This window comes from Ruditapes philippinarum, unplaced genomic scaffold (assembly GCF_026571515.1).
Source record: "Ruditapes philippinarum isolate M1 unplaced genomic scaffold, ASM2657151v2 ctg2639_1_1_1_1, whole genome shotgun sequence".
NCBI lineage: Eukaryota > Metazoa > Mollusca > Bivalvia > Venerida > Veneridae > Ruditapes > Ruditapes philippinarum.
The window spans coordinates 75,637-94,618 of record NW_026866523.1 but is presented as its reverse complement, the minus strand read 5'-3'; the positions used below and the strand labels follow the sequence as shown (position 1 = coordinate 94,618).

The window sequence follows — 18,982 nt, the reverse complement described above, 5'->3', positions numbered from 1 at the left end:
TGGCATACGTTAACTAAAGGTTATTCTCGGACAATGACCTCGTACTTGCAACAATTTCAAGATTTTGTGCTGTGTTAAGATATAAGAATAAATAATGAATGACCCATGGGGTGAGTGACATGGGTGCAAGTTTAAACTACAAAAAATCTGAATGACCCATGGGGTGAGTGACATGGGTGCAAGTTTAAACTACAAAAATTCTGAAAACTCTTTCAGCATTATTCTGTAAATGGTTTATATAGAAAAAGAATGCTTTCAGTAGTAAAAGAAAACCTTAACTTCACTCAAATGTCTTAAAACTTGTACCCATGGGTGCGTAACTTATTTAGTAATTCAACTACAGAGATGACAATGGCATCATGTGGGCATTAACTTTTTTACTCACCAACATATCAGCAAAGTCATGTTATAACAACAGCTATATCTACACAACAAAAAGCACCTAAAAACATTTTCAGAGGACAAATTATTTTATTTATTCAAGTTCATATTTTCAAAATGACAACATCAATTGCATGGAAAACAGCAATATTCAATAACAAAATATGACCAATTTTACATGATTAAAATCACACAATCTCTTAATAATACAAGTACATGTAACAGAAAATAGGCAAGCATAATCAAAGACCAGTTCCAGTATTTCTAAATTAAATTAAACATTTCTTTTGCAAATTTTACCCCTTTTAATACCCCAGCCTGCGAATATGTGCTGTCTGACCAGGCTCTATACTGTTTTAAACAGTACATTTGTATTTTGAAATCCCTTAAAGTTTTAATGGACCATTTAATTCTTTAAAAAAAAATGGACAAATTCATTATGACAAATTCATCAGATTAAGGATTTATATGCTTCACTGTGGGAACAAGTCACTTCTTACAGTTGTATTGCTCAAACAAAACCCCCATAAAACTATAAACAAATGTACATGTATATACAAAGAAAGATCAGTCTTAAAAACACCCTAAATACAACATGGTAAAGAGTAAAACATACAAATAAACAGAATCCAAATAACCTTATGCTGAAAAACAATATATTTATACATTTAAATTTACAAAAGACCAATACCTGTCGGAACCAAATAATTATGTAATTAGAATGGTTCGTAAAAAATGCCCCAAGAGGATCAACAAGAGGTTCTTGCTTCAAGAATATACACATCGTAACAATTACATATTGTTTCATCTGATTAAATTGTTGGTAGTGTTTAGTAACAAAAACACATCTTAATCAAACCTGATAAATTTTAGCCTCCAACAAAAGTCAGGTTACAATACTATGAATTTGTGAAAATTATCTGTAAATGAATGCTTTAGCATCAAAAATAGCCTCGATGTCAAAGCTTCTTTTAACCTGGTTGAACCAATTTGTGATTAGCCTTTGCCACCAGTATCGAGCAAGGCCTTCACTTCCATGCATTCTGACTGGGCTCTATACTGTCGATATATCAATTTTTTTTTTTTTTTATTTTAACATGGAAACTCCTTTAACATTGAATGGACTATCGAAAATCCAAAGTTGGATAAATCCATTACAAAAATATAGTAGGTTAAATGTTTTAAATAAAACAGAGTCTAATTTGCTATGTAAAACATACAATTCAGCCAGAGCACTTTGGGTTATCCTTATTTTTCTCAGCATAACAAGACTATACATCTTAAGCTGAAATTCGTACTCTACAAAAACTATTCAAAGGCTTTATATAAATATGCTTAAATGAAGCTATGTATGTAAGATTTAAGCTTATATAGTATTCCAAAAGCCCTTTAGAGCTCCATTAGCTAATTTAACATATACAGCTAATATTTCAGATGTAAGTTTTTAAGCTTACAGAGCCTTTCATAAGCTCTTTAGAGCTCCTTTAGCTAAATGAATATATAGAGTCAATATTTTTAAGCTCTATACTGCTGTTTTTGCCTCATCAAGTTTCTGAGCCAATATTTGTGCTCCCTTAAATGTCATTTTCTTCAGTGAATGCCGTACACCCTTCATCAGCTGGCCTACAACTAACTTTGTAATCTCTGAGTGCTCCAGGTCCAATAAACTGTAAAATACAAACAATCCACATAGATTATTGAACTAGTATTTTTGTTTTTCCAGGTTTGTTTAAGGATGGATAAATTTCAGTGATATAACTTCAACAGGACAATCTATTTATCAGCAGCAAGAGGTTCAAACTTAACAGAAGTTCCTGGATTCTTTACTAGTACTAAGCTGTCGATTCTAACAACATAAAGCTGTGGTATAAATAGCATCACATATATCATCAACATCTAAAATGCATGAGCCAAGATTCTGTAGCCCTTACACTCCAATTAAGCTATTTGGGTTACTACTCAGCTGGAATCATTAAAGACTATATAGCCTATCCATACCCTACATGACTGCTAGTGTTAAGCCTTTGACAATAGCCAGCATGAATATCAGGCACAAATTGACGCCTGACTAGAACCAAATTGGTTCTGCAGGCTAGCTGGATAGCTTCTTCACATGAAAGAATCCAAAGTCCTTGGCAGTATTCAAACTCAAAGCGGTGAAAGGTAAATGGTAAAAGCTAAACACCTTAACAACTTGACCATAAATGTCCTTTACTTATCTTATCCAATATTGTAATAAATAAATGGTGACTTTTATTAAACTCAAGGCTTTTTCGTAAATATCAAAGAACTTACCACACTAGGATAAAGCATCCTCTATTACAGGCTGCCCATGATTTGAGAGCTCCTTCAGGTAGTTTCTTTAGTAACACTTCTGAGAACAAAACTGAAATGGCAATAACACTTGTTATAGGAGCTAACATTAAATAGGTAAAGCTGCAAGTTATATAAATAGTGCATAACTTGTAAATTAAACCTTGTCATAGCTGATTAACTTAGCTCCCAATTGCTGCATTGTTTTTTTTTTTAATATTTATTTCAAGTCTTGCCAACAGAGTATAGGTCATATGGTGACTTTTCAGCTGAACTAGTGGAGGAAGACGTCAGGTGCCCTTCCGTGCATTATTTCAGGCACAAACAGGCACCTGAGTAGAACTACAAACTTTCCTTAAGCTAGCTGGATAGCTTCTCCAAATGAAAGATACAGTCGGCACCTACAGCTGTGAGGGGCAAGTGGTTTGAAGTCAATGACCTTAACCACTGAACAAAGGACACCCCTCTTAACTGTTGTATAATATAGCTTAAGCTGGTGACATAACATTATGATTATGTATGTATTTGAATATATTCATTTATGATAACTCCCAATGGTGACTAAATTTGGGAACTCCACTAGAAGTGGAAGCCATTTTATTTTTAAATGACTAAGCAAAACTGGCACTGCACAATTCAAATGTTACAGCAAACAAGGCAATGGCACTTAAAGAACACCATAGTTTACTTCCATTTGAAAACTGTCAAAAAAAAAAAACTAAATTAAGAAACTGAATTTGTAACCTCTAGATAACACAATCAAACCTGGATCCAGCATTTTTCCATTTCACTTCCAATAATTAGAATCATAAATGATTTTTTTTTGTTTTTTTGTTTTGGGTTTAACGTCGCATCGACACAGTATAGGTCATATCGCGATGTTCCAGCTTTACTGGTGGAGGAAGACCTCAGGTGCCCTTCCGTGCATTATTTCAGGCACGAACGGGCACCTGAGTAGAACCACCGACGTTCCATAAGCTAGCTGGATAGCTTCCTCACATGAAAGAATCCAAAGTCCCTGTCGGGATTCGAACCCATAGAGGTGAGGGGCAAGTGGTTTGAAGTCAACGACCTTAACCACTCGGCCACGGACGCCCCCCTCATAAATGATTTAATCTTTTAAACGCTAGAACATAAAGTTATTAGCCTTTGAAAATCGTAATCAGGCATTTTACTGTTGGATGATCAACTTTTAATTTTTCCATCTTGATATCCCCAAAATCGATAATGGATAGTTCCAAAAATGTACGCTGGACAAGTCCATTTAAGAAATTCAGAGGAGTTAAGGGTAAATTCATCATTTGTAAACACTGACCTTTCTGTCCGGTTTTAATTCTCTGTTTATCATTCTGTATGAGCCATTTCAGGGTCATGTGACCTGCGGGGTTTTCAACAATGTGTAGACCGCCCTCTGTATTACCAACAACAAACGGTTCAGCGGCTATACTCGCCACAGCCTCCATAGCAGCCGTAGGATCTCCTGTAATAAACAACATATATCTATTTTTAAAGGGACTCCACTGAGGTGTTTTTGCATGGCGCGACTGGAAATATTTTTCCGAGTTTTGTGTACCAATTGATGAAGGTTTAGACCAATAACAGTTCAATCCCTCACCCCATTTTTACAGAATAATCATTGTCATTGAGCAAAATGACCCCTAAAATGAAAAGCGTTGCAATGCTTTTCACTTAAATCCTGCATAGAACCGCACAGAAATCGATTTTCTAACTAATTCTGAGTATACGTTTTTCGTTATTCTTTGATTTTTAGATTTAAGTGCTTCACTTGATAATTGAAAGATTGTCAGATTTTATGTTGTTAGGCCTTTGGACCTCAATGGAGTGCCTTAAATATTTATTACAGTATCAGTTCTGTTTTAAAAAATTTCATTTTTTTCTCTGGCCTTTTTTTTTTAACTTCAGTTCTGAGATTTTCATTATTTAATGTTTTGTTTTGTTCTACATTAATAATTCTGAAAAAAATTATACAACATTTACAGCACTCTGTAAATTTATAACCACAAGTGAAAAATTCAGGGTAACAATGGTCATGTATATTTCTGTGGTGTTTTTCATTTGAAACGTTTTGGCAACAGTAGTCTTCGGTAAATTCTACCATAGCCAGTAAATTTACCAATTACTGACAATTACAGACAGTACTACAAAAAGCTGACATACCTTGAGCATGTGTTATAATGGCTACAATCAACACTAGCATATTATTGTTCACAACCAGGGTGGCTACATTGTCAACAATATACTGTAGTAACTGATCTGACACGGCTCCCAGTAACTCTTGATATCTCACCGACTTCTCCTTCTTACTGCAAAGTGAAAAAACATATCCAGAAAATTCAATTTAACATTATATTTTGGAAAAACTGTTAAACTTCAGTCTTTTTTTAGTTTGCATTCTTATGACTCTATTGACTTAATCAATGCTTGCTCAGTCTATCAAAAATTGTATTATGGAAATATGAAAGTAACTTTATTATATCTAAAAGATAGAAATCTAAAAAAAGATAAAGACCTGAATTAAATTCTAAGATACAAGTACATAGACATTTAGTTGGACTGCATAAGTTCTAAAAGTGGATTATTCACTGTAAAGACCTGTTCACTATTAAGACCACTTTAAGTCAGTCTCATTAGTGGTCTTAATAGAGAGAATTTAATGTATATGCAAAACTTTTTTTTAAGTTTTTAGATATTAATACAATCAGTATAACAATATAACTATTACAATATCAGTTCACAATACCAAGGACATAAGTCTTATTCATTTCATTGTTAATATTGGTGACCAGCATTATGAGTGTTTGGTCCTGCCACAAGTTCTAGTAGAGCTAAAAGTTTGTGCGTGCAATTCAATTAACAATACCTTTAACAACTAGTGACTTTCTTTTGACAATATTCATAAGAATAATATAAAGATAAAAGGTATCAATCAATGATGTAGTGGACAAGTAATATAGAGATTACTAGCCATATGGGTCCAAACCCCCCTCAGGGGCAGGCGGCTGTTTACTTGTGCAAGAAACGTCGAGTTCTTGTTGGTTCAAAGAATTGATTCAAGAGTGTGTGTCTATAAGCTAAAAGCACAATCAAAGTAAAATAATTTATTTTAACTAATCAAACATACCTGGTAAGGCTAGCATCCCCTTCCTGCAGCACTCGTACAATGTCTGGACAGAAATGGTGAGAATCTCTCGGACTTAATAAATACAGTAACACCTTTCTACCATACTGGTTCTGTGCTATATCATTTAAACTTTTCATCATTTCCTGAAAACATCAAAAACATAAAGAACCCTCATTATGTACAGTACACACAACTATGTTATCTTAATTTCTATGAATAAGTACATTTTTACACAATAAAATAAACCTGGTAGTGTGGTTAACATTTAACAAGAACTCACTTAATATTTAACTTGTGTATACCAAAAACAAACACCCTTTTTCATATAAAACCATAAAAGTACATGTATAATGAAAGTTTGAAACTTAAGGTGACAACGGAGTCAATTATTACTGAAAATACCTAAAATGAGATTCTTTGCTTAGTAGATTTATCAACCTTTTCTGAACACATTCGTGATTTAATTTTGGAAGCAGTTAGTCCAAAAAATGTGTTTTTAAACGTTTTAAAACGGTACCTGTACCATTTTTATCTGCTATTCGCGTAACCTGTCAATTATAGATAACGCTCCGCCCCCTGTTGAGGCATCAATGAGGGAAATCGGTAGTTCCATATATCCGTGAATTACCCGTCCATACTGGTCCATACTACTCGTAATTCATGTATCGTACAAATACCGTACATCTTTTATGAATATCGTCTACCTTTTATTAAGCATTTTTATAAAATAAGAAATTGTCGGCCAATGTACGTAACATAATGTATGAAACATAATTAACAAGCATTTGATAGTATTGCGGGCAATACAGTAGTCCCCTACCGGTCCCTCAAAAAGTTCTTTAATTGTCATACACTCCTGTGTATTGCCATTTATAATGAATTTGAGGATGAAGTCTGTATTTGAAAATATCAACCACAAAACATAATAAAATAAGTTTGTCTATATCACAGTAATGTGTTAAGTTTCCATGCTTAGTAAGGAAATTATGTTTATACAACCTTGTCATATTATTACGATGTGGGATTTTAAAGTAAATCCTATAAGGAATGAAGAAGTTGGAGTGAAAATACCAGTTTCTCGAAAAAAATCTAAGTTCAAGGGGGACATAATTCTGGAAATAGTCTTGCTAGAGTATTTAACCTTCTCAAAAATGTCGAGTGATAATAAGAAACATATATATGAAGTTTGAAGTAGATACATTAGGAAATAAAGAAGTTATTTAAAAAAGACAACATTTTTTCCCCTAAAAAATCTAAGTTCTAGGGAGGTAATACTGATATTTTTTGTGCTAGAGTTATAAACCTTGTCACATATGATGTGGTTGATGACCAGAAACTTATATTTAAAGTTTAAAGTAAACACCTTAAGAAATAAAGAACATATAGTGAAAAAGCTGAAAAATTTAAATCAGAAATCTTGAAATTCAGGCTATTTGTTGCCATAGCAACCAGAATTTTCAACATAGGAAGAAAAGAAAAAGATGTGCATAATCTCCAGACTGCCATCTACCCATATTTCAAGTTTCATAAAAATATTTTCAGTACTTTTTGAGTTATCACTGGATCCAGTTTATGTGTTAAATTTGCCATATTTTCAGACTATTTGTTGCCATAGCAACCAGAATTTTCAACATAGGAAGAAAAAAAAAAGACGTGCATAATCTCCATACTGCCATCTATCCATATATCAAGTTTCATAAAAATATTTTCAGTACTTTTTGCGTTATCGCGGGATCCAGTTTTGTGGACGGACGGACTGACGGACTGACAGACAGACGGACAGACAGACGGACGGAGGGTAAACCTAAAGTCCCCTCCGGTTAAACCGGTAGGGGACTAATTAAGCATAGCGGCAAATCGCACGACCACGGGTTGATTTAAAATACAGTTGCTAAAATATCCATAATGTGTGAAAATAATTTGTCTGTCCCGTTAATCTGATAGATATTACATTGAGTTTATGGACTTTTGTACGGATTCATCGGCTTGCTTTACATTCAACCTCGTTTTCTAACAATGTCAAGTAAAACAACAACAAAAACAGACAACATTTTTTATGTGAACGCCTATATGACTTGTGGTAAGGTGTCCCTGACAAATTTCTAAACCATTTTAGATTGTTTAAGGATGATCATTTCTCTATGAATCAATAAAAAAAGATATTAATGTATACTATCAGTGAATGCTCTGAATAAATTGTTCGCCAGTAAATCGAACACAGTACTAATAAACCTGGGACAAAGTATGGAATTTATTGTATATCCCAGTAGAAACTGGATATCTATGCCGTGCATAGATGATTTTCATGATAAAAGAAGTCATAAAGGTCAGATCATAATGATCGAGTGATACCTTCCTTTTCTATTATAAAATGTCAAGCATTTATTTCATTTGGAGGAAGAAATATATAATATCTCGTTTTTATTTTTACATTTACCATGGACTTTAAAAGACCATCAGAAGCTCAGTTTTGTTATTTTAATTTATATTTTAACGGAATTTCATACACGAATACACAGACAGAGTGACACTGGTATAATATAATAATAATGCTGATGATAATAATAATAATCTTCAAAAGTGAAACAATTAAATACCCCGCTAGCGGTGCGCAAATACGTTCCATTTCCCCCCACCGAGTGCCTCAAATTTTACCGAAAGTCACGTGACATGTGCGACCGACAGTAAATCACGTTAAGATTTGAAGAAATTTCTGTTATAAACTGATATTAATCAGCAACTTTTTAATTGGTCAGATGTCACTGGGTCATAAAATGTTGTTAGAGTTTGTTAGCGCAACTTGTGACCCTCTCTGGTGCGATATTTGTGTATTATGCAATTATTTAGCGTGAAACGTAGGGGTCCGAGAGAGAAAAGCCGATTTACGACACTTCGTCGGACTAACTTTGAATCGGCATAACTTTTTTAATAATCAAGCAATTAACATGCGGTTTAAAGCACATGAAAGGGAATTTATTTACGGAGGGAACCGTGTCAGGGATTTTTGTTTGCTCGATCAGCGACTTAATTATCTTTAATTACGTAATATGTATGGTGAAAAAAGTCGCATAAAATGTTTGACGTTACGTAATATTTTTTTGAGAAAAGATAGAAAAAATTTGAGACACGGTTCCCCAGATATTATAAGTATGTTTATTTTCCAAAAGTTTGATGACAAAAAAATAAAAAATGACTTTGATATGAAGATTTAAAATTTTAGGATTTTTATTAAAAATCAATCATTTACAAAGGCATTTTTTTCAAATATGTTATTTTTTATGTTGATCAACGACATTTAATGCACAAAGATTAAATAAATAACAATTATTACTTAAATAAGTTGGTTTAAATGACATTTATGTGAGTACCACGGAAAGTGTCTGTTGTCACCTTAAGTCTTGCCCTTTACTGAGATTAAACTTATAATCTCCTTGCAAAAAATGCCCAAATTAAAAATTCCCTTCAAATTTTATTTAATATTACCTCAAGTAATGCAGCTTTTACAATTTTTGTATCATCAACACAGTCAAATATTGACAACATCACAAGATGCCCATACTCCTCTTGACAAATCTTCACAACATTTCCTTTAAAACTCTTTATTATAGTTTTCCTGTCCTGAAAAATACAAGTAACTAATGTCAAAGTAAAACAAAAAACGTACTATATCAACCAACAGGCATCAAAAACTATTTTCAGAGTCACTCATCCTGCATGACGAGTATCTGCTAAATCCAATGTGCAGGCAACATTTTTCTACTCATCCTGTATAGAGTTCTCTTAAATTCCACTAGTAATTAAGAGGGGACAAATGGAATTATTTTCGATCGCTAAACAAACCTATCCTTTTTTTTGCTTGCTAGAAAAACGTTTACCTGAAAACTTGAATATTTGCTAAACTCTAAACAAATAAATTTAGTCTCAACATTCAAGAATGTAAAATTCATCCTCTGAACTTATGTTGCAAAAATATATAGTAAGACTGACCAGTAAAATACCAACCAGCGGAGGTTATTTGAGTATATGTATCTTAATCTATAGTTGCTTTTCGTAATTATCTATCTTACTAACCTTTGCTGTTCCATGCCAGATACACTGCATAGCTACCCTAGCACCGTCTCGCGTATGTAACATATGTATTACTGACTCTCTTAATGCTTCTATCATTTCCTATAAAGAAAAATTCCCATATATATTTCTTATATCTTTTCAATATTTACATTTGGAGTGGATGAATAGCCCATTTAATAGACATGATTTTACACTTTGATGTGACATGATTTGCGTTATATACAAACATAGCATTAATTAAAGCATGCCAATGTTAGTGTCTATATTGTATGAAGTCCAAACATGTTTCTTTTATATATACAAAGTGACTGTGTAACAATTATCAATACATTTTTTTTTTTTTGTATTTTCTAATATCAAATTTGAGCATAGTATATCTTTAAATCTACACTCATAAAATATCCTCTATTTTACAATGCCATCCTTCACAATGCTTAGACAAAGTTATACATAAAGACAGGCAAATTTACTTCAAATACAAAAACATAAAGATGTCTGTGAACAGAATTTTAAAAAGCAATAATTTAGCTGGAGACTTACTGCTTTCATTTTTCCATCAGCATATGTGAAATACTCCATAAATACTTTATGTACCATTGAATGAACCAAAATATTTCTGAAAGAAAAAGGGAAAAGAATAATGGAATAACTCTACTTTGGAATTTACACTATAATCATATTTTCTATACAACATTGAATATATGCTATAATATTAAAATTCACAACTTTTGAATATGCATACTCTCTTTCTGTGCCTTTTTACACTAAAATGCTAGAATAAACTTTTTAGAATTACTGTGAATTCACTTAATTTCGTGGTTTTGTCATATACAACATTTTCATGGATATTTAAAGTTGTGGACATCTTCAAAATAGAGACCCTTTAAAGGTTTAAAAAAAAAACTAGTAGTGACAGTTCACTTACTTATCTATCAGGGGTAAAAGTGCCTCTCTCATATTCCGCAAGATCATGTCTCTCTTGTCTGGTTGACTCAACATAATCTGTCCTAAACATTTTATATCTGGTGTCTGAAATTAGTTTCATCAAACATAGTAATATTCTGTTTTTGTTAACAGGAATCATACATAAATGGAACACAGTAATCATCTTTTAAAAGCAATCAGAGAACATAGATGGCACATTAGTATACTGTAGTGTAATTACTCCATTTCAATGACTATTTATATTTGTTTTTTTATTTCAAACCAGGAAAAAATACATTGAAAATATCTGAAAGTAAAGAATTTTATACCAGGATTACTTAATTTACTAAATATCTAAATACTAACATTACTTAAAAGTCATTCACCTTATAATAGCTTCTGAAGAAGAACTTTTTTTCCAAGGAAAATGACACCTACATCATATTACTTTCTCGAAATAAAGATTTTACCATTATTATCAATATGATGTAAAAAACTGTTAATTAAAGGTATTTCAATATCAAAATGTTAAAACTATACACAAGTCTTGTCTAAAAATACTGCTGAGCTGGCTGGCCCAACTGAATACTAACAGCAGTCATAACTCATTATTGTTGCTATCAATCAACCCTTAACCAGCTGAATTTGTGTAATAGATTTCTGCTTTGAATTTGTAATTTCTCCATCAAACTGAGTTTGCAATTTTCATGTAATTTTGTTGTGATAAATCCTTGCGAGGGAGCAATCTTTCTCCAGATTGCAATAGTCTATTCAAAGATTAAGGGATTTCAATATCAAATCACAAAAACTCAGCTACCAACAGTATAGAGCCTGGTCAGACTGAACGGATGTGCTGGCTGGCCTGGCTCTATACTGGTGGCAAAGGCTGATCACTTAAAATTTAAGCAGTTAAAGTGTAAAAAGAGTGAAAGACATACCTTGAAAAGACAAAAACTTGGCCCATAGAAGTCCTCTAGCATACTGAGTCTCTGATGAGCATTGGCATATTCATTGTAGGCGTACTCCACCACATCAGCAGCCACCTGTATCATATAGAAATATCTGTGTACTTACTTTCATTACCTCATTGATTGGGTATCATTATCTACTTTTAAAGAGACAAAATAATATTCAGGTTAAGCTCAACAATGTTTTCACTTGTTCTGCAAATTTATTTTGTATTTTGTTTCAACACAATATCACATCAACTCCAGATGAGTTTAGTCGTGTCTTATTACAAACCATACCATATGATACGATACCATACCATCCCATCATTCCCCTCCCCTGCCCACCATACCTTGTATATCTATTCTTCAAAAATGTTACTTGCTTTAATTTCATAAAAACATTCATCTATTAAATAGTTACCGTATGCATGAGACATATGTTTTGTATTGACACAGAAGTGTTCAAACTAGCATATGTGAATTAAGTCTATAGTCTTTAAATTATGATAAATATGTTAACTGAAAACGTCTAAGGTTTGTTATAAAGTTGTTCCTATGTCCCAGGACTTTAGATACAGTTAGGACTTTCTATGAACACAGCACAGATTATCTTATATACATGTATATATTCACCTTATGTCTTATTAGCTGTCTTACATGACCATGGAAACTTTTGTACACTGCACTTCTGTGATGCTTTGTTCTGAAATTAAAACAGAATTTACATGCCACTATCCCTGTTTGACTTATGTGTAAATCAACTAAAAAAAGCTCTTTGCTGTTCATAGAGTACTTAACTTTACAATAAAGTTAAAGGCTTATTCCTTTTTTGTGATGGGTTTTAAATTGCACTAACACAGTACAGGTCATATGGCGACTTTCTAGCTTTACTAGTGGGGGAAGACCTTAGCTGCCCTTCCATGCAATATTCCAGGTACGAACTCGCACCGGAGTAGAACCACCAACTTTCTGTAAGCTAGCTGGAGAGCTTCCTCACTAGAAAGAATTCAAAGTCCCTGTCAGGATTAGAACCCACAGTGGTGAGGTGCAAGGTTTGAAGTCAACGACTCAGCTTATTCACTCGGTCACTGACGCCCCTGCTTATTCCTTATATGAAACGTTATATAAGTACATTGTCATTAAAATCAAAAATTTTAATAATCAGAACAAAACGTTACAAAAGCACTAAATTGCATGCATTACTTACCCATACATAAGCATTTTCTTCACCAAGAATTTTGCATATTTTGACTTCGACATTGTAGGAATTTCCTCTGTAAACAAAAAAACAGTTATATAAAAATATTTTGTTCAACTATTTTCTACTTAGAAAACCTAAAAGTGTATTTTATGTACCAAAAGTTTGTAAAAAGATTGGGACAATCTCTGGGGCAATCTCTGTGTATACTTGACAATATGAGCATGTCACATCTATTACAGATAGCATATATCATGCAAAATTATCTTATTCAACCAAACTCACCTTTTAATTCTTCAAAAACTCTTTCCCTGTGTTCTGGTGTTCCATACTGTATTAAACACTGTATAACTCTAGCTGTATCGTGTGCAAAACAAAACTGAAACACATATAAATTATACATATATATACAAACAAAATAAATAATCACAAGTAAACTCACAATGAGTATCAAATGTTTCTTTTGGTAGTAAATGATTATTTCCATTCATTAAAAAACTGAATGACATAGGCAGACTTGTTGCCTATTCATCTCAGTGGAACCTAATACATGTACTAAAGTAAAATGATTTAAAAGTTACATAGATACAAATAAAGATATGCAACCATCATAACTTAACCATTTTTTAAAATTATTTTCATATCCTTTTGATTTAAAGACAAAGGATCTTAAAAATAAACAAAAGCTGTCAGTAGCACAGAATGCTTGACAATTCTCTGTTCTTGATAGTAAAATAAGAACCTGGATAATGTAGTTTTTAAGTTCAAAAAGGGCCATAATTCTGTCAAAATCCATGTTAGCTTTATGGGTCTTGGACGGTGACATCGTATTATGCTTGCAAAAAAGTGTCCGAAGTTTCAACCTGTTCTTTTCAGCCCAATTGGCAACTTGAAATACCCAACTTGCATGAAAAAAATTAACCAAAATGTGATGCCTGAGAGAATACAATTGTTTTCCCTATCCCTATTAGTTGAGCTAAAAATATTCTTTCTTAAACAAGGTCTTTTTTTTTTTTAATCTAAAATTATAAATGTTTTACTTTTAGACAGTTTTATTGAGCAGACTGAGCACATGTACATACCTCCTTCATTTTATCTTTAACCATATCATACAGTTCATTACACAACTCCAGCTTCCTATCTTTTTTCACATTAAACCTAGAATCATAATAAGATATTTCAACACAGATTTCAAAGCAAAAATCCTGTATCTTAAACCTGTAAGATTCTACAATACCCATTTAACTCACTTTACCAATTACTTACCTATTAAATGGGTATATCATCACCTTTGTGCAATAACAAGTTAGCTCCTATCAAATTATATTAGGATTTAACCTGTTACTGCACTAAGGTGACGATTGTGGGTATACATGTCTTTGGAATATAAAATTCAAACATATATCTGACTTTTCCTCACATTGTTATAAAATTGTACATAATCTAGATAAATTTTCAAGTAAATACTACTAACCATGTTTGGAAAAATTGGACACACACTTTTTTAATAGGTCTGGTTCATAAACCAACTGAAAAGTGTAAGTTTACAAGGCACGTGTTCTTTAAGCGAATGGATTAATAGCAAGGGAAGTTGAGATGCCCAGTTACCTTCTTAATTCTTCCCAGATTTTCTTGGACCTCTGTATCTGTTCAAAGTTGGTCTTTAAAGCTTTCCTCACATGTTTCCTCTCTTTCTTACTTAATTCTTTAGTGTCTGGCTTCGTTGTCACTGTAATATACAATCATGAAAACATAGGTTGACATTCAGAACTATTTATTTTGCTGCATCATGTGTAACTGTATGGCCAAGAAACATAGTTCTGTTGTTTCTGGTCTCCACTATTACAAATAAATTGATAGATATAAAAGAAATCCAAAAAATCTGTTAAAAATATTTCTAAAGTACAATGTATTTAAAAAAAAAAGAACATCACTAATTGTTTTACATTAAATATGAAAATTGTTTTTTTCCTTTAATCTTTATATCACCATGTATAAATACGCTCTTTATATGAAATATTTTTGTCCATTTTGTTTCATTAACACTTATGTATATGTACATTATTCAACATACTTGTTTCATCTGCCAATGTGGCATCAAGTTTTCTTTTCACACCAACTTTGTTTTCTGGAAGTTTAGATTTAGATCTGGCCTTTTTCAGAACAGATGCTGCTTTCCTTAACTGACCCTGAAAGACAGTCGAAATAGCGAATAAAGTAAATAACAGAATTAAATTTTTAAAGCTATACATGACATTTTTGATAAAAATATTCTGTAAAAAATATTTAAGTCTTTTTATAGATAAATTCACAGTTGCACAAATGAAAATTTATCTTTCAAACTTTTAATGTGAAATCTTCATAACTATGTTCCAACAAGTGAATGTGCAATACAATTTCAATGACCTTTTTCTCCCTCTTATTTTTTGTGATAATATATAGATGTATTCCTACGAAAGCAGGAAATTCTGATTCTAGAGGTTCTTGATTTTCTATCAGTTATTATGAAACATGTTCTTAACTTGCCCACCACTAGATTTCAATTTGGACTCGTTTTGTTTTAATTTTCGAACTGTTCATTGTTCAATGTTAATTCAAAGTGTTTTATTATTATTTAGGTGCAAAATAAAAAATCTGATAAGGCTTTTCTGAAGAAAAGGTTAGTCTGACTTAATACTAATAATGGCAAAGTTTTAGTCAAGGTTACTTGTCATTTCAGTAATGAATTATGTACTGTCAAATATGTAAAAACTCAACATGTGTATAAATTATATTTTTAATTTAAAGATTCAATGCAAACAACAAAGATGTAAAAGCTATACCTTGACAGACTTCTTTCTTTCAACAGCAGTGGGTGGTGGTTTCTGTATTCCTGGTGATCCTTCAACTTGTCTCATACTCCCCCCTCCACTACTACCTTTACTGTGTACAGAGTCCTCTTCTGGTACAGTTTCTAACTGTTCCTGTATAATAAATTACACAATTTTTCTTTTATGAACTAAAATCATGAAATAAAATCTTTAATACAGGTATCATCAAACATTGAACCTGTCAATTCTCATTATGATGCCTGCTTGAAAATCACATGCTTGTCACCGCTATGACTTTTAAATCTCTTTAAGAGCTTTCATTTCTTTCATAAAAGAGACATGTCCAGATAACTCACAGATGAAAGTTTTCAGTTCAATACTATAGATCTTTGCCTGCTTAAGATTGAGTTTTTTCCCAGAATTCAAGTTACATGAAAATTTTATGGGATTGGAATTTTTGCACTGGTCTTAATTTTATTCATAAGTGGGAATTTACATTTCTGGTGTGATTTTCTAGATAAGTTCTTTAAGTATGAAAACAATGTCCTTATATCATAAGATGAAAACTGTCCACATATTTTACAACAATAATCAGATTTGCAAGTTTTTTTGTCTTGGTGAAAAATACTAATTTTCAACGGACTTTCTGGTGTGATTTTCTAGATAAGTTCTTTAAGTATGAAAACAATGTCCTTATATCATAAGATGAAAACTGTCCACATATTTTACAACAATAATCAGATTTGCAAGAATGTGCAATTTTTTGTCATGGTGAAAAATGCTTTTTTCAACTGGACTTAAATATTTCATTTCAGCTTTAAAATCACCTAAAAATTCATGAACAAATAAAGAAGTTAAAAAGAGAAGTATAAGACATTTAACAACCAAAAGAAAAATGTTATATACCTTAATTGACACCTTGCTCTTCTTTTTATGAAATGACTTTTCAGCACCATCAGGTTCCCCTCTAGCATGTGATACTGCATTTTCCCATGTTGTGTCAGCGGCCATCTTGCTGTGACGAGACCTTGCAAAACTGGGCTGGATGTTTGAAATGTCAGAGACTGGCGCTATAGCACTGATCTGTGACAGTGAATCTGGGGTATCTGTAATGTCTAAGGTGGAAACCTCTGACTCCAAGTAACTCTGTCCATAATGACCTTTCTTGTTTGTTGAGTGATAATTTTCATATCTGGAAATATTTCAAACCAAGTCATTCCTAAGGAAACAATTTTCGCTACAAACATTAGTTATTGGAATCTTTTTTGAACAAAAGATGCAAAGGTCTAATATCAATTCATGAAAAGGCTAATAAATTATGTCAAACAGAAATTAAAAAATTATTATTCATGTGCATGTCTACATCAAAATGAATAAATGTAACATTTTAGGCAAATAATTTTAAATATATAACAATATATTTGCAGCTCTTTTAGAATTTACAATTCAGAATATATTTTGTCAATATTACTGTCAAAAGTAATTTAACAATATAAACATGCGAAATACAAGTAGAAACTGATCTTCACACTCCTTTTATTCTACTATTAAAATATGTACTTTAAATTTTTAAATCACAGGAAACAGGAATTGTCAAAATATTTATCATGAACAATAAACCCTACACAGATAAGTAGCTTTAAGGCATGCAATCAAACTTGATGTCTTTATCATTAAAAAGGTAATTTACCCATGCTGCTTTCTTCTTTTCACAGGTGACATCCCATAATCAGCTGTAGTGTCATAATCTGCCTGAGGGCCTCCTACTTTATATCTCTGTTTCTTGATTATACTGTCTCCCTCTGGATTGCCCCTGGCTGCCTGGTGACTAAAATTGCTTCTCCTCTGCTGCCTTCTAGAAACTTCCATCTGTACTGATTTCAAAGAACTGAAAGCATTAATGACATTATTTCTTAATGAACTTAAATGCAGTAATCATTATTTTATCATTTTTCACACCTCAGTCACAGCTATGACAACTGACATATATCAGTAAGGTATGATAAACATCATAGTCAAGAAAAATATGTTTTTCTGTAAAAAATATTTTTTTTTTGTAACCAAATATAACTTTATTTTGTATGAGAAATGTTTTGTGTCATCCTTTAAACAATCAGATAATAAAAATTAGTGGAAGTTAATAAGCAGGTCCAGGATTTCTGGATATTTATGGACTGTCTATAATTAAATAGACTTTTATATCTGTAAATTTACAGATATTAAGTATGAAAATAGTAGAATGTATAAAAATTACAGGTTACATAGAATAAGGTTACTGATTATATGATGAAATGCAACAGTATGGACTATGGTGATATTCAGAGCAATAGTGATGACTTTCAATTTTTACTTTTTACAAAAATTTCAGTCATCATACAAAGATGAAATATATCTCATTTTATTGATTGATTACATTAACAAAGGTAATCATTACCTTTGTTAATGTAATTTATCAATAAAACAACTCCTCTAATACAACAGATTAAAGTATTAAACTAAAAACTGCATATTTCATACTGAATATCTGTAAATTTATGGATTAAAAAATCTATATATTTCTAGACTACCCATAAATATCACAATATCCTTGACCTGATGAGTATTCTGATCAGCTGACAACAATATTAGTTTAAACCCAATAACAAATTTATAGCATCAAACAATTTATACCTCACTCACTGACCAATAGTTTAGACTAAAATATGTATTGATAACATGGCAAAAAGTATTTAGCAGAGGTATTCAACAAGGGGCATAAGGAAAATAAAAATGAAGAATATCAATTTTATAACTAATGGCTTTATAACTAATTGCTTTAAGTCAAGAATATCAATTTTATTACTAATTGTAAAGAAATATGCATCGAGGAAAGTTTTGAATTTTTAAAGAACATCGCGAAATCTAATTACAATTCGATATCTGTCTACATTTTCTTATTACATGAAATTTTACAGTAAAATTTGCTTAAGGTTATGTTATAAAAATCAAAATCTTTACAAAATCTTACCTTTGTTACGCAGTTCAGCTTAAAACATTACTTTTACACAAATTAAGGCAAGCGCGCTGTAAACACCGTAAAGTGGTCTGTCAACTTGCGTTTTACGGCAATTATTTTACAACAATGTTTTCATACATAATGCAAAACCTAGCAGGTAAGCAACTGTTTTTGTGAATGAAGAATATAAGTTTATTC

At 31.9% G+C, this 18,982-nt stretch overlaps 1 protein-coding gene across 3 annotated transcripts; it reads right to left on the bottom strand.

Annotated features, from left to right (window-relative positions):
- Positions 1–800: 800 nt before the first annotated feature.
- On the bottom strand, positions 801–18,912 carry LOC132732768 (pumilio homolog 3-like). 3 transcript variants are annotated; one of them, XM_060719266.1, is made up of 20 exons: positions 18,797–18,912; positions 17,480–17,677; positions 16,696–16,981; positions 15,802–15,942; positions 15,054–15,168; positions 14,588–14,708; positions 14,062–14,137; positions 13,265–13,358; positions 12,989–13,055; positions 12,415–12,484; positions 11,770–11,874; positions 10,833–10,936; positions 10,448–10,523; positions 9,908–10,006; positions 9,320–9,454; positions 5,837–5,979; positions 4,873–5,018; positions 4,010–4,174; positions 2,677–2,767; positions 801–2,048 (listed from the first exon to the last, which is right to left on the bottom strand). In XM_060719266.1, the coding sequence occupies exons 2-20, from the start codon at positions 17,656–17,658 to the stop codon at positions 1,904–1,906; spliced, it is 2,358 nt and encodes a 785-aa protein (XP_060575249.1). In that variant the 5' UTR covers positions 17,659–17,677; positions 18,797–18,912; the 3' UTR covers positions 801–1,903. The 3 variants fall into 3 exon arrangements, with proteins under 3 accessions (XP_060575249.1, XP_060575250.1, XP_060575251.1); XM_060719267.1 differs by having other exon boundaries at positions 17,480–17,663; positions 18,797–18,898; XM_060719268.1 differs by having other exon boundaries at positions 17,480–17,658; positions 18,797–18,894.
- Between the last annotated feature and the right edge of the window lie 70 nt (positions 18,913–18,982).